This window comes from Canis lupus, chromosome 23 (genome assembly GCF_011100685.1).
Source record: "Canis lupus familiaris isolate Mischka breed German Shepherd chromosome 23, alternate assembly UU_Cfam_GSD_1.0, whole genome shotgun sequence".
Taxonomy (NCBI): domain Eukaryota; kingdom Metazoa; phylum Chordata; class Mammalia; order Carnivora; family Canidae; genus Canis; species Canis lupus.
This window is the reverse complement of record NC_049244.1, coordinates 2,950,589-2,969,288: the sequence shown is the minus strand read 5'-3', so window position 1 is coordinate 2,969,288 and position 18,700 is coordinate 2,950,589. Positions and strand designations below refer to the sequence as shown.

Sequence of the window (18,700 nt, the reverse complement as noted above, 5' to 3'; positions counted from 1 at the left end):
ATATATTAAGCTTTTATCCTCAACTATAATTCTACGTATGTTGGTACTAAAATCACCCTTGAATGTAATTAACCTGAGGACAGGATTTGTCTTTTAAACCCTGAAAAGATGCATTAGTTAAGATATGTGTGTGCACAGGTGCACACATGTGCGCACAAAAACACACACACAAATGCACCCATTACAGAAAATAAGCCAATAAATATTTTAGCTTTATCAGTGTATGCATTCTGCATTTGGTTGGGGTAATCTATGATGGTTTAGAAAGGCTGGATAAGCTGCCAGTCTACATGACTTTCTATAGGTTAGTCTAGACCAGTGAACAAAAGAGGAAGCATCCTGTAAAAAGGTTTGTAGGTGGACTGGGTAGGCTGGTGTGTGAAGAACTGCATTAACCCAAATTTCTCAGTAACAAAATCAGTCATATCTGGAGTATAAGGGGTATTATAAGTCCTGAATGTTTAAGTCTTACTACTATAAAGCCACTCCTATCAAATGGATTCAATAAACTGTGGCTTTGGTAATAATAACTAGAAGCATTCCCAGTCCTGTGCCTTGACTCAGCCTTGTCAATAAAACTCAGTTTTATGGGGGTCTGAGACAGTAATTCTGTGCCTTCTGGGTGGATGAGGAGCCCTGGTGTGAAGAAGTTAATATAAACAACTTTGGATACGCCCTATAATAAGGTCATGACAATATTTTCTAAAAAGTCATTGAGCTATTTTGTGCTTTCTTCTTTTAACATGTCTGAAATGCTTAACAGAATCTAACCTACTTTTATGAGTTAGATGTATTTGATGAGTTGCTTATTGCTCAGAAGAATTCACTTGTTATAGTCCAAGGATGCTTTGCCAAGCTTTTGACATGTTTGAGTCAGATAAAGTCTGCAAATAAAATTTAACTTAATTAATTTTGTGTGGAGGTTAATAAGGAATCCTAATGTTTGTTTATAAGTTTATTGAATATTACTCAGAATATAAATGAAAATGATTGTGATTTTCATGTAAAATTTACTAGATTTACAAATAAAACAAAGCTTTAAAGTTGAGCATAAGAAACATCATTTTTCACATTCAGTTTTAATCACCTGAATATTAAAAAGTAAGCAATTTCCAGTAATCCTTTCTATGCACAAGGCCATCCGCAGACAATAACGCACTAACAGAGTTCCATTAACGGAAAGATAGAAAACCTGGAGAATCTGAAGAGATGAAGGGACCAGAGAAATCACTGGGGCAGAGCCATCTGGGAGAAGGCAAGGGAGGAAAGGTGGAAAGAGGCCACGACACATGCTCCCTGGGTGCTCATGAGCCTGAGAGTCTTATCCGTGAACAAGAAGGACAGCTGCCAAGAGCCTAGCATAACAGCTAGGCATGACTGACATTCTGCCAAATGGGACTAAACCTGCAGGGGTTTTGGGAGGGAGGCGGGAGCCTGGGACTCCAGAACCATAGCAAGGTCCTTGCTCAAATCACTTTGCCCACACCAGGTTCTGTGATATGGAATAAAAGATCACCATAGTGCTAGTGGTCTGGACCTGGTATTTCCAACTTAAAGCAAAATGATGGAGATCACTGAAACTATGCATGCATAAATCATTGGTGGAAGGTATCCTTCTCTACAGCCAATAAAATCAAGCTGTTAAACATTAGTTTTTAGAAATCAGAACAATGTGGGCTCCCTCTAGTGGTTTAAACACCTTTAAATACCCTCAGATACTTCGAGGTAGTTTCTGCTTTGTTTTGATCATTTATATTTTTTGTATTGCCCAATCCTTTTCCTCTGGGGAACTCCATATCTTACAAATAGCACACCACAAATTTCATCCCGGTAGATGAGGAGAGCAGTAAGCTCAGAGATCAATGTGATGGCTCCCAAGTCACACAGCAAGTTTCTCGGTCCCTTCAAGGTCAGTGTAAGCAGCAGTGAGTGATGAAATAGGGACAGATAATGCTAGGCCACATGATGCAGGGAGACTAGGAAAAGAGACTAGCATTAGGTCAAGGGGAGTGGGCTGTGATTACATTATGAAGTTCACATTGAACAGACTGAGGGTTGCTGGTGGGAGGTGGGTGGGAGATGGGGATTACTGGGGGATGAGCATTAAGAAGGGCACCTGTGGAGACGAGTGCTGGGTGTTATATGCAAGTGATGAACCACTAAATTCTACTTCTGAAACCAGTATTACACTATATGTCAACAAACTACAATTTAAATAAAATTTTGGGGAAAAAAAGATCATTTTCTCAGGTAGCTATACAATCATCTCTGAAGAAATTAAAAAGGACTAGTTTCTAATAGACTTTAGGCCCATCTAGCCTAACTCTGCAGGCTGCTGTGGCTGCTCTGACTGAATTTTTCAGTGCTGTCACGTAAAGAAGGATCTCCTCACTGCCCAGTAACGCATCCTACTAAACACTCTAGTGAGGCAGTGTCACAGCTGGGAAAAAAGGAATATTTTTACTGAGGAGCAACCCTCAGTACTGCTGCACTGGAGCTGTGTGTCTCGTGAGGTCATGGTGCAGTAAAGTGCTGGGGTCTCCCAGGGGAGCACAATCCATACAAACAAACAAAAAGGCCAAAGGCAGAGGAACGAAAGGAAAAGCACAAACTACACCTCCACTAAGAAGTGTAAATAACAATGATAAAACAGATGGGACACAGAATTGCTACCTAAGAGATGACTGCTGTGGCTGTGACCGTCTATTTTTTCAGCCATTGTGAAGGGAGATATTTAAAACTCAGGTCGGTTCACTTCATTTACAGGAGCAAATCTTTTCAGAAAATTGTTCTTGAATTAGTTTCTCAAGAAATTATCCACTAGTCCAAAGTCTCTTTCAAAGATGGTTTAAAAATCCAAAGGAAATTCTTCTGAATTCTCTAAGTACAATGACAGTTTCTCCGATCTGCTCTAATAAACTGAGAAAAAAGGAAAACAAAAGCTTTCTGGTACAGTAGGAGATGGTGTCAAAATAAATATAATTCTGTGACTGCAAATTGGATTTCTTTATATTATTTAAGTTGTACACTGACTAGCACGCCATGTATAGTTTAAAATAAATATAGTTAAATCCAATATACCTGGTAATTTCTACAAAATGTTGAATGTTGACTGAATCCCTGGTCAGAAAAAAATTATCTCATGTTACTTTTTCTATGGGAAAATCAGATTCAAATGAAAACTGCTTTAATTACAAGAGCATTCTTCCCACTGAGCCCAGGGACTGCATGCAGGCTTGATTCCCTTGACATATTCCACTCCTGAACTGACTAAGGGTATGTGGTTTTCATAGGATGTCACCATCCCCAGGGCTTTACTCAGGTTCCAGTGAAGCCTCAAATTATGCCACATCAAAACCTTTTACTTGAAGTGTGCTTCCAAACCTCAGACTGGCTTTCTTACTCATCAGGAGTGAGGTATCACATTTCCTTCACATGCTCTTTTCATGCCATCTTTCAGATCATAGAACCAAAACACTGCCATTTTGTAACAGCTATTTCAGAGGAGTATGTGATGTACACATACACACACACACAGAGAATTAAGAAGCCAAAGCTGTCAGCCATTGGAGTTTGTTTCAATCGGGTCATTATTCTGCAGTTTTCACATCTTTGATTTATGCCTAACAAAATATTATGGTGCTTCAGGGCAGAAGCCATGACTTTCCTATTCCCTTACAGGGCCAGGATGTTATAAGCATGCAAAGTAGGGATAAAAGATACTCTGACATTTCAATTTGTAGCAGAGATAGGTGTACTTTTAAAAAGGTAAAGAATTTAAGATGTGAATAATTAATGAAAAAATTCTATCCCAAAATTTTTATGATGAATAAAATATATTTAAGATATAGTTTTCCTATAAAACTATAATTTAAAATAAGCATACTTTATTACACTTTGTGTATGCTTACAAATCATCAACTTTTTAAAAAGATATAATGCTCTTACACTATGATCTAGCCCTTACCTGCCCCAACTCATTTATAATATCATCTCTGAAATGACAGCTCCATCCTCTAAGCTGCTCAGGCCAAACCTGGGGATGATCCTTGATGCCTTGCTTTTGTCACATCCTACCTGCAACCCATGAGCAAATCCTTGTGATTCTGTCTTGAGCATATATGCGGAATCCAACTCCTACCACCTCCACACTTCCTACCCTGGCAGAGAACACTGCCACCACTGTCTCGGATCACTGCTATGGCCTCGTGACTGCTCCTTCTGCCCCTAACCCTTCTAGTCTGTGTCATCACAGCAGCCAGAGTGGCCCCACTAACACATACTCCTGACCACTCAGCCTCTGCTCAGAACCTCCAGTGACTCCCACATCCCCTGGAGCCACGCACAAGCTTGCCTGTGACCTGAAAAGCGCTATGTGATCTGCCTTTCCATTCCCTCTGTTGTAGTTCTGGACTCATCTCCTCTTTCCCTTGCTCACTTCAGTACAGAGACGTGAGGCCCAAGTCCACTTCAGGTCTTCACTCACTTTCCTTGGGAGGCCTCCTCACCACCCCATCAAGGACACTACCCACACCCTTCCTCACCTTGTTTTTCCCCTTAGCACTTACCATTTACACATACTAAATATTTACTTATCTTCCTCATTATCTATCTTTCCCTCTAAAATATATACTCCCTGAGGGCAGAGTTTTTCTTCTTTTTGTTTGCTGCTTTATGATCACTGCCAAGAAACGGGTCTGGCACTAAGTCAGTGTTAGCAAATTCTTATTGAATTAATTGAATGAGTTCTAATTCCTATTTATTGGAAGATTCTAGAACTCATCTAGTTTCTTTAAAAAAACTTCAGCGCTTCATTTGCTAATAGATTTGACATTGTTACCTTTTTTTAAAAAAAAGATTTTATTTATTTGAGAGAGAGTGAGAGTGAGCATGAGTGGGGGGAGCAGCACAGGGAGAAGCAGACTCCCTACTGAGTAGGGACCCAATGTGAGGCTCGATCCCAGGACCCCGGGATCATGACCTTAACCGACTGAGCCACCTAGGCACCTCACATTGCTAACTTTTTACCCAAGAGTTTGATAAACAGATTTCTCTCTGTATCTATAGCATCCAGGAAAGTCACCAATGCTTTTTTCTCTAATGAGAGTCCAGATAAGACAGGGAAAAAAAAAAGTAAGAATTGTTCTGATATGCCCCTTGAGAGAGGCAGAGTGGGTGCTATATGCTCTTCCCACCCTTGCTTCACAAGAGGGAAGAAAAGCTGTTCAGCAAGGCTCAGGAATTCTCACAGGCCCAGGACCCATGTGGAACTGGGACATGCTCCTTGCCCACAGGTGTTTCCTCAACCAGCACCACATGCAGACAGGTTAAGTTTGTCAGGCTCCCCTCCTCCCATGATCCCTGCTGTTCCTAGCCCCTGGAGGATTGGCACTCCACCAGCCAGCAGTGCCTAGAGGTCCTCACAGCTAAGGCCATGCCCTTCACGAAGAGATGGAGAAAAAGGAAATACCCAAACTTCTGATGGTGGCTATAGTGCAGAAGAATCACTGGTGACTGAGTGAACAGGCCACTCAGAAAAGGCATTTCTTGGGACACCTGGGTGGCTCATCATCACCTTGGTTAAGCATCAGCCTTCAGCTCAGATCATAATCCCTGGGTCCTGGGATCAAGCCCCACATTGGGCTCCCTCAGCAAGAAGCCTGCTTCTCTCTCTTCCCCCATTAATGCTCTCTCTCGCTATTTCTCTTTCAAATAAATATATAAAATCTTAAAAAGAGAGAGAATGAGCAAAAGATATCAATGGACATTTTACTGAAGAGGAAATACAGATAAAAAGTAAGCACCTGAAAAGATGTCCAACATCATTAGCTGTAAGAAAAATGCAAATTAAAATCACAATGAGGTATCAATGTAAATCCATCAGAATGGCTAAAATGAAGATACCACCATTCTGGCAAGGATGTGAAAACTGGTTTACTCATCCATTGCTAGTGGGAATGTAAAATGGTAGAGGCCTGAAAAATAGTTTGGCTGTTTCTTATAAAACTAAGCATGCAAATGGAGCAAATGGAGCTCAGCAATGTTACTTTTGGACATTTATTCAGAGGAATGAAAACTTGAGTTCATGCAAAATCTGTACAAATATGTTCAAAGCCTCCAAACTGAGATCAGCCAAAATATGTTTTTCAATGGCTAAATGGATAAATGAACTGTGGTACATCCACATCACAGAATAATACTCAACAATAAAAAGGAACAAGTTACTGATACACAGATTAACTTGGATGAATCTCCAGGAAAGTGGGCTGAGTGAAAAAAATCCAGTCTTAAAAGGGTATATATTGCATGACTTATTCATGTAACACTTTTTAAAAAGATTTATTTATTTTAGGGAGAGGGAGAGAGCACACATGTGTGTGTGCATGCATGAGCAGGGGGAAGGGCAGAGGGAGGAGAGAGAGGCAGACTCCTTGATGAGCTTGGAGCCTAACGTAGGGCTCAATTCCAGGATCACGAGATCACAACAAAAATCAAAAGTCAGGCATTTAACTAACTGAGCCACCCAGGTGCCTCATTCATGTAACATTTTTTTAAAAACACAAAATTTTACAAATGAAGAACAGCTGGTGGTTGCCAGGGATAAGAGATGAAGAGAGTGGGATGGAGGGGGCAGAAGTAGGTGGGGTTATAACAAGACTAAAAGAATCCTTATGGTGGTGAGCTGTTCCGTATGCTGATGGTGAATTCACAAATCTACACATGATAAAATTATACAGAACACACAGGAGCACAAGTAAAACTGAGGAAATCTGACCAAGATCAGTGGATTGTATTAATATCAATATCCTGACTTGTGACATGGCTCTACAGTTTTATAAAATGTTATCATTGGAGGAAACTGGGGAAACTGGGTACATGGGATCTCTGTGTATTAATTATTTCTTACAAGCATGCAAACCTACAATTATCTCAATAAAAATTTCAATGAAAAAAATCATAAAGTCATTACTTTGCCATGTCTGATTATGCACCTACCTTCTCCCAAGTCTTTGGGTTCTACCTGAATATGTCATTGTGCAAGAGAGCAAGATTGTATAGTTGATTCAACTGATTGTTAATTAAACCCACTAGATTTACATAAAACTCCCCAAAATCCCACTAAGTCAGCCTGATTTTACATTCTGCACACTATTCATATTTCCAGATAGATTGGAAAAAAAGGATCATCTTTTTAAATAGTAATGTGTTAAATATGACATAATCATATTTAGTTTTAGTACTGTTCTCATGGTGACAATAATTATCCATCTAATGGTTATCCCATTTCATGATTTAATTAAAGTTGTTATCAACAAAAATAGTATAGGTTGATTAATGTGATCAATTAGATAATTTTCATGATCGCTTTAATGATTCCATCTTTAGAGACTACAGCTTTAAGTGACACAAAGACAGTTCATGCCAAAGGGAAAAAAATGTCAATAAAGTGATGGGAGTGTACTTACTATGTACAAAAAGTGGGTATTATTATATTTCCAACATAATTGATTTATCCTTATGGTTACTTGGTTTTACTGCTTCTCTCATAACACAAATTAGATTTTTTTAATTTACAAAATATAGTCTATATATCAATTTATGGATTTGACAGTATCTGCAAAATCTCAGAAAATTGTTTTAACAAGGTCCTAGTTCTAGAATGACATTTCCAATTCTATTTAGCCTGAGAGTGGAGTCTGCATAAGCTCTTCCATATTAAATTAATGTCTAACATCCAATCTCTATCTCTGCCTGAAAATAATCTTTCGTAAAATAAACTTAAGCATCTTTCTTCACATATAAATCATGATTGTGAATACACAGAGTCAGGCAGAGGACATCTGCCTGATTTAGTCCATGTCTGCTAGTGTCATTGCCCTTCATTTCTGTGCTGCCACCTTAGTACCCCACTTTTAGTTTTAGGCTCTGTGCCCTGAATGGGCCCTGATACCAGAGTGGATCAGAATGGCCCATGTGTGCAGTCCCATAGGAACAGGCCTGCTATAGGCTTCTCTGGAACAAAGAAACCACACACAAAGTAGAGGGGCTCTTCACTATGAGGTTAAATCTGTGCCTGAGGGCAGCAGTGCACTTCCCCCTCCCAGATGTTTTCCTGGGCAGTGCAGCCACATGCCAATGAGGTCCAGTGTACAAGGGCCAAACTGCAGAGCAGCATACAGTCTTACCACATAAGCTCATGGGTTACAGGCTCCAACTGTGCAGTCCTTAAAGGATGGCCCTTAGGCTGTGAGCTGGGGTGGGACTGTGGAGGGGGGCTGGAGCCCCTGATGGTGGACTCACATATCCACACAAACTTCCATGAGTTTATTAGAAGGCAGAAAACGGAACAAGTTGCAGGATGAAGACTTAAATCTAATCATATCAATAACCAGGTTAAATATAAATGCCATAATAACCCCTTTAAAAGGCAGAGACTGTCAAACTGGATAAAACAGTAAGACCAATTTTATTTTTCCTGAACTTTAGGAAACAAACTGAGGGTTGCTAGAAGGAAGATTGGAGGAGGGATGGGGTATTTGGGTGATGGGCATTAAGGAGGGCACTTGATGGAATGAGCGCTGGGTCTTAGATAAGACTGATGAATCATTAAATTCTACCTCTGAAACTAGTAATATACGTTAACTAAATTGAATTTAAACAAAGAATTTAAAAAAAAAATAGTAAGACCTAATCATATACTACCTAAAAGAAACATCCTTAAAATATATAAACACAAATAAGTTAGGAGAAGAATGTTTAAAAAAAGAAAGAAAGAAAAAAGGCTACCATGCCAATATTAGTTTGAGGAGAGAGAATACATGGGAAACACTGTATGACACCAGAACACGTTATGGAAGCACATTAATTAATCATTAATCCTAAATGGGAAGACCAGGGAAAGATGATGTCTGAACTGGTCCTTGAAGGACAAGAGGCCCTCTGATAGCAGCAACTGGATGGGAGAAAATTTGAGGACTAAATGAACTCCCGGTAGACACAGAAACAGGAAGACACAGACGTGGCAGTGCTGGTGAAAGGAGGAGTGACGGCTGGGGGAAGGGAAGAAAGAGAGCTAAGAGGCAGATCACAGATCTTAAGTCCCTTCCAAAGGATGCTGGACTTTATTTTATGAAAATGAGAACAACCAAAGGCTTTTCAGATCACACGTCAGATGGTGAGAACTGTTTGTTACAAATATCAGATAGCAGAGGAAGAAACTGAAGTCAAGGAGAACAATTAGGCACTCACTGAAATACTCCAGTGAGGCATGACAACAGGGGCCCGGGGCAAGGTGGACGGCACCTCAGGAAGGAGGCTGATGGAAGTGGCATTCCAGGGGCAGAATCAGCAGGTGGGAGACAAAAGAAATCTCTAAAGGAAAAGAGATTCCATGATTTCAAAGTGAGTTACCATGATGACAGGGATCCCATTTGTTGTGACAGAAAACCAGAGAAAGAAAAACACACAAGAGTGGGGTCCCTGGGAGGATGCTGTGCTCTCAGAGTGGCTGAGGGGCGGTACCTCCAGAATGGCCATGGGAAGGTGTCCTCAGGCAGCTAGAAAGGCAGAGCCAGCAGATGGAGGCAGATTTATGAGTCTGCTGCAAAGACAAGACAGCTATGCTACAAAAGCAGCTACCATACAGTAATTACATCAAGCTTAAACCCAGGCCTCTTTAGGAATTAACTACCCAATACATCTTTTCCAGTTTTTAATCTAATCTCTTCCAAAGGGTCAACATTTCACACAATTTTATTTAAAAAAAATTTTTTTTTAAGATTTTATTTATTCATGAGAGACACAGAGAGAGAGAGAGAGAGAGAGAGAGAGGCAGAGACACAGGCAGAGGGAGAAGCAGGATCTGTGCAGGGAGCCCAATGTGGGACTTGATTCCGGGTCTCCAGGATCAGGCCCTGGGTAGAAGGTGGCACTAAACCGCTGAGCCACCCAGGCTGCCCACACACAAACAATTTTATTGAAAATCAAGATACATAAACTTCAAAAATATTCAAAGATTTTTAACCCACAGCAAATTGTTTCCTGCTTCGATATTAGTAATATTTACTTGTAATTAAGTTAATTAGCCCCATTTATGTCTATAGCACAGCTTCTCAGATTATCTGTGGTAAAGGACTGATGTTTTAAATTTCTAGTCCATTACAGATCTACCTATGGCCCTACTGTGAACTGAACTGCGTACCACCCAAATTCATATGTTGCAGTCCTAACCCCCTACTGTGGCTATAACTTGGAGACAGGGTTGACAAAGGCATAATTAGGATTAAATGAGGCCATAAGGCTGGGCTCTGATGTGACAGGACTAGTGTCCTTATAAGAAGAGCTCCCAAAGAGCGCTCTCTCTCTCTCTCTCTCCCTTCCTCTGAACACATATGAAAAAGAGATCATATGAGCACACAGCAAGATGGAAGCCAATTATGAGCCAAGGGAAGAGACCTCAGAACAGAATTTATCCTGCTGACACTTTGATCTTGAACTTCCAGCCTCCAGAACTGTGAGAACTAATTTCTGTTGTCTAAACAGCCACCAAGTCTGTGGTATTTTGTTAGGCAATCAGAGTAGACTAATACATACCACATGTGATCAAAGAGTTTGTACAACATGCAGCTCACCATGCAAGTTGCACAGTACTCTGTTTGGTCTATACCTTGTTCAACAACATGAGTCCACTGGCCACATGTTTAAATGTCACAGTGATGTCAAACTGCCTTAGGCATTTCTAAACATGCCCGGCTTCTGTGCTAATCTCACTGTTGACTAGTATCAAATACTTGGTGGACTAACAGCAGTCTACAGACCATGCTTCAACCAGTACTGGTTTATTGTCTTTCTGTGATAGTTTTTTTTTTTAAATGTGCAACATTTAGCTTAGGCACAGAACTCAAAATAAAGGCATGAATATTAAACACGTATGAAACCAGATGTATGTCATGGGGTGAGGGGAATAACAGAGAAGCTCAAGATTCCATCATATACCTAGGCAAGATCCCACAAGACACTGCAGAATGCAGATTCTTAAAAATGAACAGCACTGTGCCTTGTTTATAATGCCTCTTCTATTCTGTTTCTCTTTTGCTTTTCCTTCAGTCTCTGTAATCATATCCACACAGAACTCATTATAATTAGATTACAAGCTCAAAGCTGGATTACTTCTTCCATTGACAATATATATACCAAACACACAAAACAGATGCCCTCAAGGGACTCTGACTTAGATGGATAAGCAAATTAACTCCCATGATCCTGTCACTGAGGTGAGGACCCTCTATTCCAGATGAGGATACGTCCAACTTTCTGATGGCCATTCCAGAGGATCTTTGATGCACGAGACCTAATGCACACGTTCAGTTTTCATTCTGAGTCCCTACTGGTTTGTTTCCTATAAAAGAGTGTTCATTCGTATTCAAACTTCACTTACCTTCTGTAGCACAACTGAGGATAACGATTACCTCTTCTGCATAGGTGGAAACAGGCTAGAAATGAGTGGAGATCATCATGGTTTCAAGCCAGCATCATGCCTTGGCAAATAGGTAGGTTTACAAGACCACAGAATATATTTTGTGCAAACGGGATTGCTGTGAAAAACTTTGCTGGCTAAACTTTCCTATTTTTTTCTATGTCCAAGGAAGAGGTAATTCAGCGTTAGCATTTTCACTTCTTCATAGTTCTTATAACCACAGGACTCAGTAAAGAAGACCTAGTAAAGAACAGAATTTCAAAACTGCAAAGGCCCAGAATAACCAATGGCAACCTCCCTGTAGCAGATGCCAGCCATTTGTCTAAATAAATTTCCTTTCTTTCTTTTCTTTCTTTCTTTCTCTCTCTCTCTCTCTTTTTCTTTCTTTCTTTCTTTCTTTCTTTCTTTCTTTCTTTCTTCTTTCTTTCTTTCTTTCTTTCTTCTTTCTATAAATTTATTTTTTATTGGTGTTCAATTTGCCAACATATAGAATAACACCCAGTGCTCATCCTGTCAAGTGCCCCCCTCAGTGCCCGCCACCCAGTCACCCCCCCCCCCCGCCCACCTCCCCTTCCACCACCCCTAGTTCGTTTCCCAGAGTTAGGAGTCTTTCATGTTCTGTCTCCCTTTTTGGTATTTCCCACTCATTTTTTCTCCTTTCCCCTTTATTCCCTTTCACTATTTTTTATATTCCCCAAATGAATGAGACCATATAATGTTTGTCCTTCTCCGATGGACTTATTTCACTCAGCATAATACCCTCCAGTTTTTCACTCAGCATAATACCCTCCAGTTAGATGGCTATAATTAAAACAGCAACAACAAACCCAGAAAATAAGTGTTGACAAGGACATGGAGAAACTGGAATCCTTGTGCACTGCGGCTGGTAATGTAAAATTATGCAGCTGAGCAGAAAGCAGTTCAGTGGCTCCTCAAAAAATTTAATGTAGAGCTACTATATAATTCAGCAATTCCACTCCTAGATATATACCCAAAAGAACTGAAAGCAGGGACTCAAACAGATAACCATATGCCAATCTTCACTGCAGCATTATTTATAATTATATTAAAATAGCCAAAAGGTGGAAACAACTCAAATGTCCAACAACATATAAAGAGATAAACAAAATGTGGTCTCTATCCATACAATGCACTATTATTCAGATACAAAAAGGAACGAAGTTCTTACACATGCCACAACACGGATGAACTTTGAAAACACTATGGTAAGTGAAAAAGGCCAGACACAAAGGGAAAAACAATTCTGTGAATCACTTATGTAAAACATCTAGAATAGGCAATTTCACAAAGTCAGAAAGTAGAGGTTAGGAGGGGTTGGGTGAGAGGGATCTGAGGAGTTAATGCTTAAAGGTGATGGCTGTGCAACACAGTGAATGCAATTAATCTCACTGCATTGGACACTTAAGATAGTTAAAATGGCAAATTTTGTTGTTTATATTTCACCAACAATAGAAAATGTTGTAATAAAAGGCTCACAACTATTACTACACCCATATTTTTACCATCTTTACTATCATAGCAATGTTTTGGTGTTCTTTTCTTGGGAAAGTTTTGTGACTGGTACTACCTCACTAACAGACATAGCACAAGCTCTTCTTGGTGAGTATTGTGACTACTCACTTACACACAAGCTAAGAGCCTTACACAATTCTTATGCATTAGGGGTATGTCCCTGCAGTTACATAAATAATTACATTCTTCCCTCTGCCCTTGAAAGCATTGATGCTAGAGTCTACTTAAGTCAAGCAGGGTTCTTCTTTGCAAGCTACAAACACCAATTCTGTTTTACTTAGACAAAGAAGGGGTTTGTTAAAAGGAAATCAGGAAGCTTACATACCCTCTAAAAGATCTACAGAGCCAGGCTTGGCAGTTACCCAGCCAGGCGCAATGTCCAAAATCGGCCACAGCTGTAAAACAGAGACCTCACACCCCTGACCACAGCCACTGCCAGAGTATCCCTCACCAAAGTGGATTCTGTACATTGCTTCCTTCCTCTGACCACTAGCTTCCAGTTCAAAGTTTGGAGTGGCAAGGTTATAACTGTCTGAATATAGACCATGTCCCCATGTCCACACCCAAGAAGCAAGGGAGGCTAGGAAGGCAGCACCCTGGCACTGCCTACTTCTGGGATACTGAGGGTGGACTCTGCCTTACAAGGTCAGAGATTCCGTAGACATAAAAGGGGGTTTTGATGCTCAAAGATCAAAAAGAATGACTCATGCTCACTGGACCATGTCTTTAGGCAAACCAATTTGCAAATTAGAAATTTAAGCTAAGCATGCCTGACAAGGGTTCTCAGCAGAGGAAGCAGTACACTTAAAATACCAAGAAAGCAAGAGCTCAGTCCTTTGGAGTACCATCAAGGAGCTGGGTATTATTAAGTGTGGGGAGGAGAGCAGTGGGGAAGAGCTGCAGGATTTCACAAATGAACTGCAAAACTAAACCTGGATTTCAACCTTGAAAATGGTAGACAGCCTGAAGGCTTTTAAGGAGAATTTGCCCTGGAGACTCCACGCTCCTTCAGCAGGACCACCTTCCTCTCTGCTCACAGTGTCCTGTCCCGAGCCCCTCGCTCCAGGCTCCTTGACTGTGGTCACTCCTCCTCAAAAATACCTCCTCTCTGACTCTCGAGGAGGCTGAGTTCTTCTGTACACTCCAGCCATTTTCTGTGTCTGTGTGTGACTGCTTGGTGTTCTGTGTTCATGCTAGACAAAGCTCCAAGATGCCAGGGACCAAGCCTGCTTCTGCTCAGGGCCCAGGAGGAGGTGCAGTCAGTCCCCAATATCTGTTGGGGCAGGGGCACACTCAACCCCAGAGGCAGAGGCCAACGTACTTCCCTTCTCCAACACCACAGAACACTCTGGCCACATCAGCAAGGAGAAAGCAACATAAGGGAGTAGAATTATTAAGCAGAGAAAGATGCTTTGTCTCTCTCACTCCTCTTCCTCAGTTCCTAAAATAAATAAGAGTGGGGGTGGGGTGGAGGTAGGAAGGCAGATGCAGTGAGGACCAGCAGAGGCCTAATTTCCAAATTTGCTCTTCTCCACGGCAAACTCTTCTTCTGTTTTCAATATCAAAATGCTAGCAATTTATGAGGAATCTAATGGAGACACGTTACCTCAAACCTCAGGTTTTCTGGGAACCATTTTAACCAAATCCAAGGAGCTGCTGCTGCTATAATGTGCCAGTATCATCTCTCTGCTTTGGATTTATTTGTTTGTTTTGCAACAGAGTGATCATTTCTATTTTCAAATGACAACATTCAATGTACTCCAGCATAATCACATAATATACTTAGAAAGTATTAAGTAAAAAAGTCATTGAAATCAGCACATTGAGGAAACTAAAAACCAATCAAATGATGAAAATGAGGAAGCTTAAAAAAGACTGCCAACTTATCTCTTTAGTCTAGGGTATGACTAACATATGGACGGCAGAATTATCTTTCTCATTTTAGACTCACTTTCAGAATTAGCAACAGACTAATTGTCCTGTTCTGTCACCACATCTTTAGATATATCCATATTTTATTAATCTCTCTAATTAGCCATCATTTTTGAGAATTTCCTCACTGGACTTAGAGATGTAATATTTATGATCACTTTTATAATGCTAGAAACAGTGCATCTGTGTAGTACTGCAGCTCACTACCAGCCATGAGGAAGTGTCAGCATGCAAACCAACACAGCAATACTAAATGATTAATTAACAAGTCAGAGGAAAAAAACTGTTTAAAAAGCACCACAGTTGGGGAAAAAATCAACAGACTGAGATCACTGAAAAAATATATGGAGAGAGCATAGTCTATGATACAATATATACAAAATTTAAAAAGAGGCAAAACGAAGTGGCAAAAGAAGTCAGAAAAATGGTTAGTTTTGGTTAGCACTGATTGGAAGGGCAAGAAGCGGCTTCTGGTACAATGTTCTATGTCTTATGAATACGTTCACTTCTTGAGACTTCACTTAGCTTGACATCCATAACCAGTATCTCTATGTATGCTATACTTTAATAACAAGTTCCTTAAAATATTTTAATATTCCCTTAAAATATCCTATAAATATTTCAAAATATAGCATTCTATTTCAGCTCTACTTTAAGAAGTAACAGTAGAGGTCTAGAGGTCCCTTAAAATTCTCCTAGGGTCTAAAATAATTTCAAAATTAACTGACTTCAACTGGCACATACAATAAATGTAACACACACACACTATACTGCTTTTTAGCGGTGTAGAGCAGTTACAAAGGATTTAAATCACAGATTTATGTGTAATGAGTTTCTGGGAAAAGCTGTTATCTTGTTCACTGGTTGTATATTCACAAACACTGAATTTCAAAATGCCTCTTATCTAATTAAAATATTACAACATGCCCAGCACACCCACTATAGGTAATATATTAGAGGTTTACTATTATGTTGACAAGAATGGATTTTGTAGTGAACTAGGTATAAATTAGAATAAGCATAATGATATGCCAGTAATATAAAATATGGTATAAGCTAAACAGAAAATGAAGTATTCTTCTTTAGTTCATAAATTATTATCATATATTAAAACTATCTGAAAATACCAAAATAAACTCCCTTTTTCCAGATATAAAAATACTACTACAGAATTCTGGTTTTTATAAGTTAATGAAGCCACCTAAATCCAAATCTCTCAATGCATCCTCAAACAAAACAGATCAATGAGGAGAGAACAAATGAAGGTATCCATTATTTATGACTACAACATAACTAGGAGATAGGGAATGCCATGAACTTCAGGTTACATGAAAACAGGGAAGTCAACACCCAGATCCAGGAACACCAGTTCTAGAGCCCATATCTATGTGGGGAATCAAGTCAGAAACTTTGAAAGAAAAGTAGAGAGGGAAATAGAGTTCTAGGATGTTGGACGACAAATATAATCACTAACAGAAAAAGAAATCTCCACTATGAGAAACTAGAGAAAACAGGTCTGGCATAGATGGATCAGAGATTCCTGGAAAATCAAAACGACAGAGCTTAAAAATGAATAGAACCAGAGTCTGTAGTCATAGGAAGGCACCACTTCTGGGGGGAAGAATTACACAGAAGGATCGGGTGTTTTATGAAGGCTGGTGATTATGGAAAAGAAGAAAGTAAAAAGTAGAAATTATGGTCCTGCACAAACCAGAGCAAACTCACACTTCTCACCACAAAGAAAGTACTCCTTAAAGAAAACAGTCTTTTTTTTTGCACATCAAAACCACAGTGAGATGTTACCTCACACTAGTTCGAATGACTACTATTAGAGACAAGAAATGACAAGTGTTGGCAAGGATGTGGAGAAAAGGGAACACTTGTGCACTGTTGGTGGGAATGTTAATTGGTGCAGCCACTGTGGAAAACAATATGGAGGTTCCTCAAAAAGTTAAAAATAGAACTGCCATAGGATTCTGCAATTCTACTTCTCGGTATATATTTGAAGCAAAGGAAAACACTAGTTTGAAAAAACATATGCATCCAGCATTACTTCCAACAGCTGAGATATGGAAGCAACTTCAGTGTCCCTGTAAATGGGAGAGGGCATCAAAAGGTACAAACTTTCAGTTATAAAATAAGTAAGTCAAGGGAATGTAACAATCAGCACAGGATTAACTATAGTTAATACTGTATTGAATATGTGAATGCTGTTAAGAGAGTAAATCTTAAAAGTTCTCATGACAAAAAGATTTTTCTAACTATATGGTGTTGGAAGTTAACTAGACTCATTGTGATGATCATTTCACAATATACACAACATTGAATCATGCTGTATATCTGAAACTAATATGTCAATTGTACTTCAATAAAAAAAAATGCTTAGCCAAAGAAAAAGAAAAACAAAGATACAACATTCTTGCCATACCAGAGGAAGGGAGCACCGTGAACCATGGAGCTAGGGGAGCTGCTGCCAGCTTGAGCTACTAAAGCTAGTCCAGGGAAGTCACTCATTTCAAAATGGTCAGAAAAAACAGCAATAACGTCTGAATAGAGGTACTAGAATAAGACAGACATTGAGAATCAAGGGGTTTCAGGTTTGGGGTTTGCTAACCAACAAAATAAAAATGATCAAAAAACCAATAAAGCAAAATAGAAACCAGACAAAAATTGTAACTCAAGAATCAAACCTGAATTGAATGATATTAAGTAAGCATTTACAAATGCAAAAGAAAACCTCCAAGTAAGAAATCTAAAAACTCAGAACAGAAATATCAAACCAATAAACAGGAAGATGTGAAATGAGAGTGACAATCCAGCAAAGAGTCAAAGAAAAAGAAAAAAAATCATCTTAGAAGTGAAGAATAAACCACAAAGTAGCCAACGGAGAATAGGCGGAAATGAAAACAACGGACCTGAAAGAAAGGACTAAAAAGTCAAGATGGAAAAAATAAAATAGAGACGTCAAAGTGAAATAAAATGATCCATATAGAAGACAGGAAAAGAAGTTCCAACACACATACAACTGAAGACCCTGAAGAAAAACAAAAGAATGTAATTAACATTGAATATAATTCAAGAAAATGTTCCAAAAATAAAAGAAGACCTGAAACAACATTTGAAAGGGCCCACTGTGTATCTGTGGTTTGAACCAGTCAACTCTGAGACATATACCTACTTATAAAACTATTACATTTTAAAGATAAATTTAAAAAGTAAGAATAGACCCCTGGCCCTCAAAGTAAAACATCTGACTCACTCACAAAAAGAAAAAAGCCAGGCTGACATCAAAGTCTGACAGGAATAAACAAAGACAACATTGCAGTAACATTTTCAAGAAATTTTAAGAAAACTGAACCAAAATATTTTTTATAAAGCTAAGTTGTCCTTCAAATAGTAATGTCATAGAATAATACTCTTAAATATTCAAGAACTTAAAAATTCTTCTTGAGGAATCTTTTGCTACTCAAAGTAGGGTTCACTGGCATCCAGTATATAAGTATATAAGGAGTATATAAGGGATATATAAGGGGATATATATAAGGGATGAGAATCTAGGTGTTACCCAAGAAGTCCAAATGATTCATATGCCCATTACTGTTGGAGAAGCAGTGTACAAGAGAACAAGTTTCATGACAAAAGAGGTGAGTGTTAGGGGAACTTTGGCAGAGTGACTGATGGCAAACACCAGGGAGATCTGTCTCCTAGGATAAAAAAGATACAAACAAATGCTGAATATTTTGACAAAGTAGAAATAAT

General features: G+C 39.3%; 1 protein-coding gene across 3 annotated transcripts in view; it reads right to left on the bottom strand.

Moving 5' to 3' along the window:
• The window catches only part of ANO10 (anoctamin 10), a 227,894-nt gene that overhangs the window by 125,198 nt on the left and 83,996 nt on the right, over positions 1-18,700 (bottom strand). Inside the window, exon 12 of one of the 3 annotated variants that reach the window (XM_038570266.1) lies at positions 11,438-11,716. The exons of the other annotated variants lie outside the window; for them this stretch is intronic. Coding sequence (XP_038426194.1) covers positions 11,624-11,716 — 93 coding nt within the window. The 3' untranslated portion in view covers positions 11,438-11,623. Of the gene's footprint in view, positions 1-11,437; positions 11,717-18,700 lie in introns of those variants that run through there. 3 annotated transcript variants of the gene reach the window in all.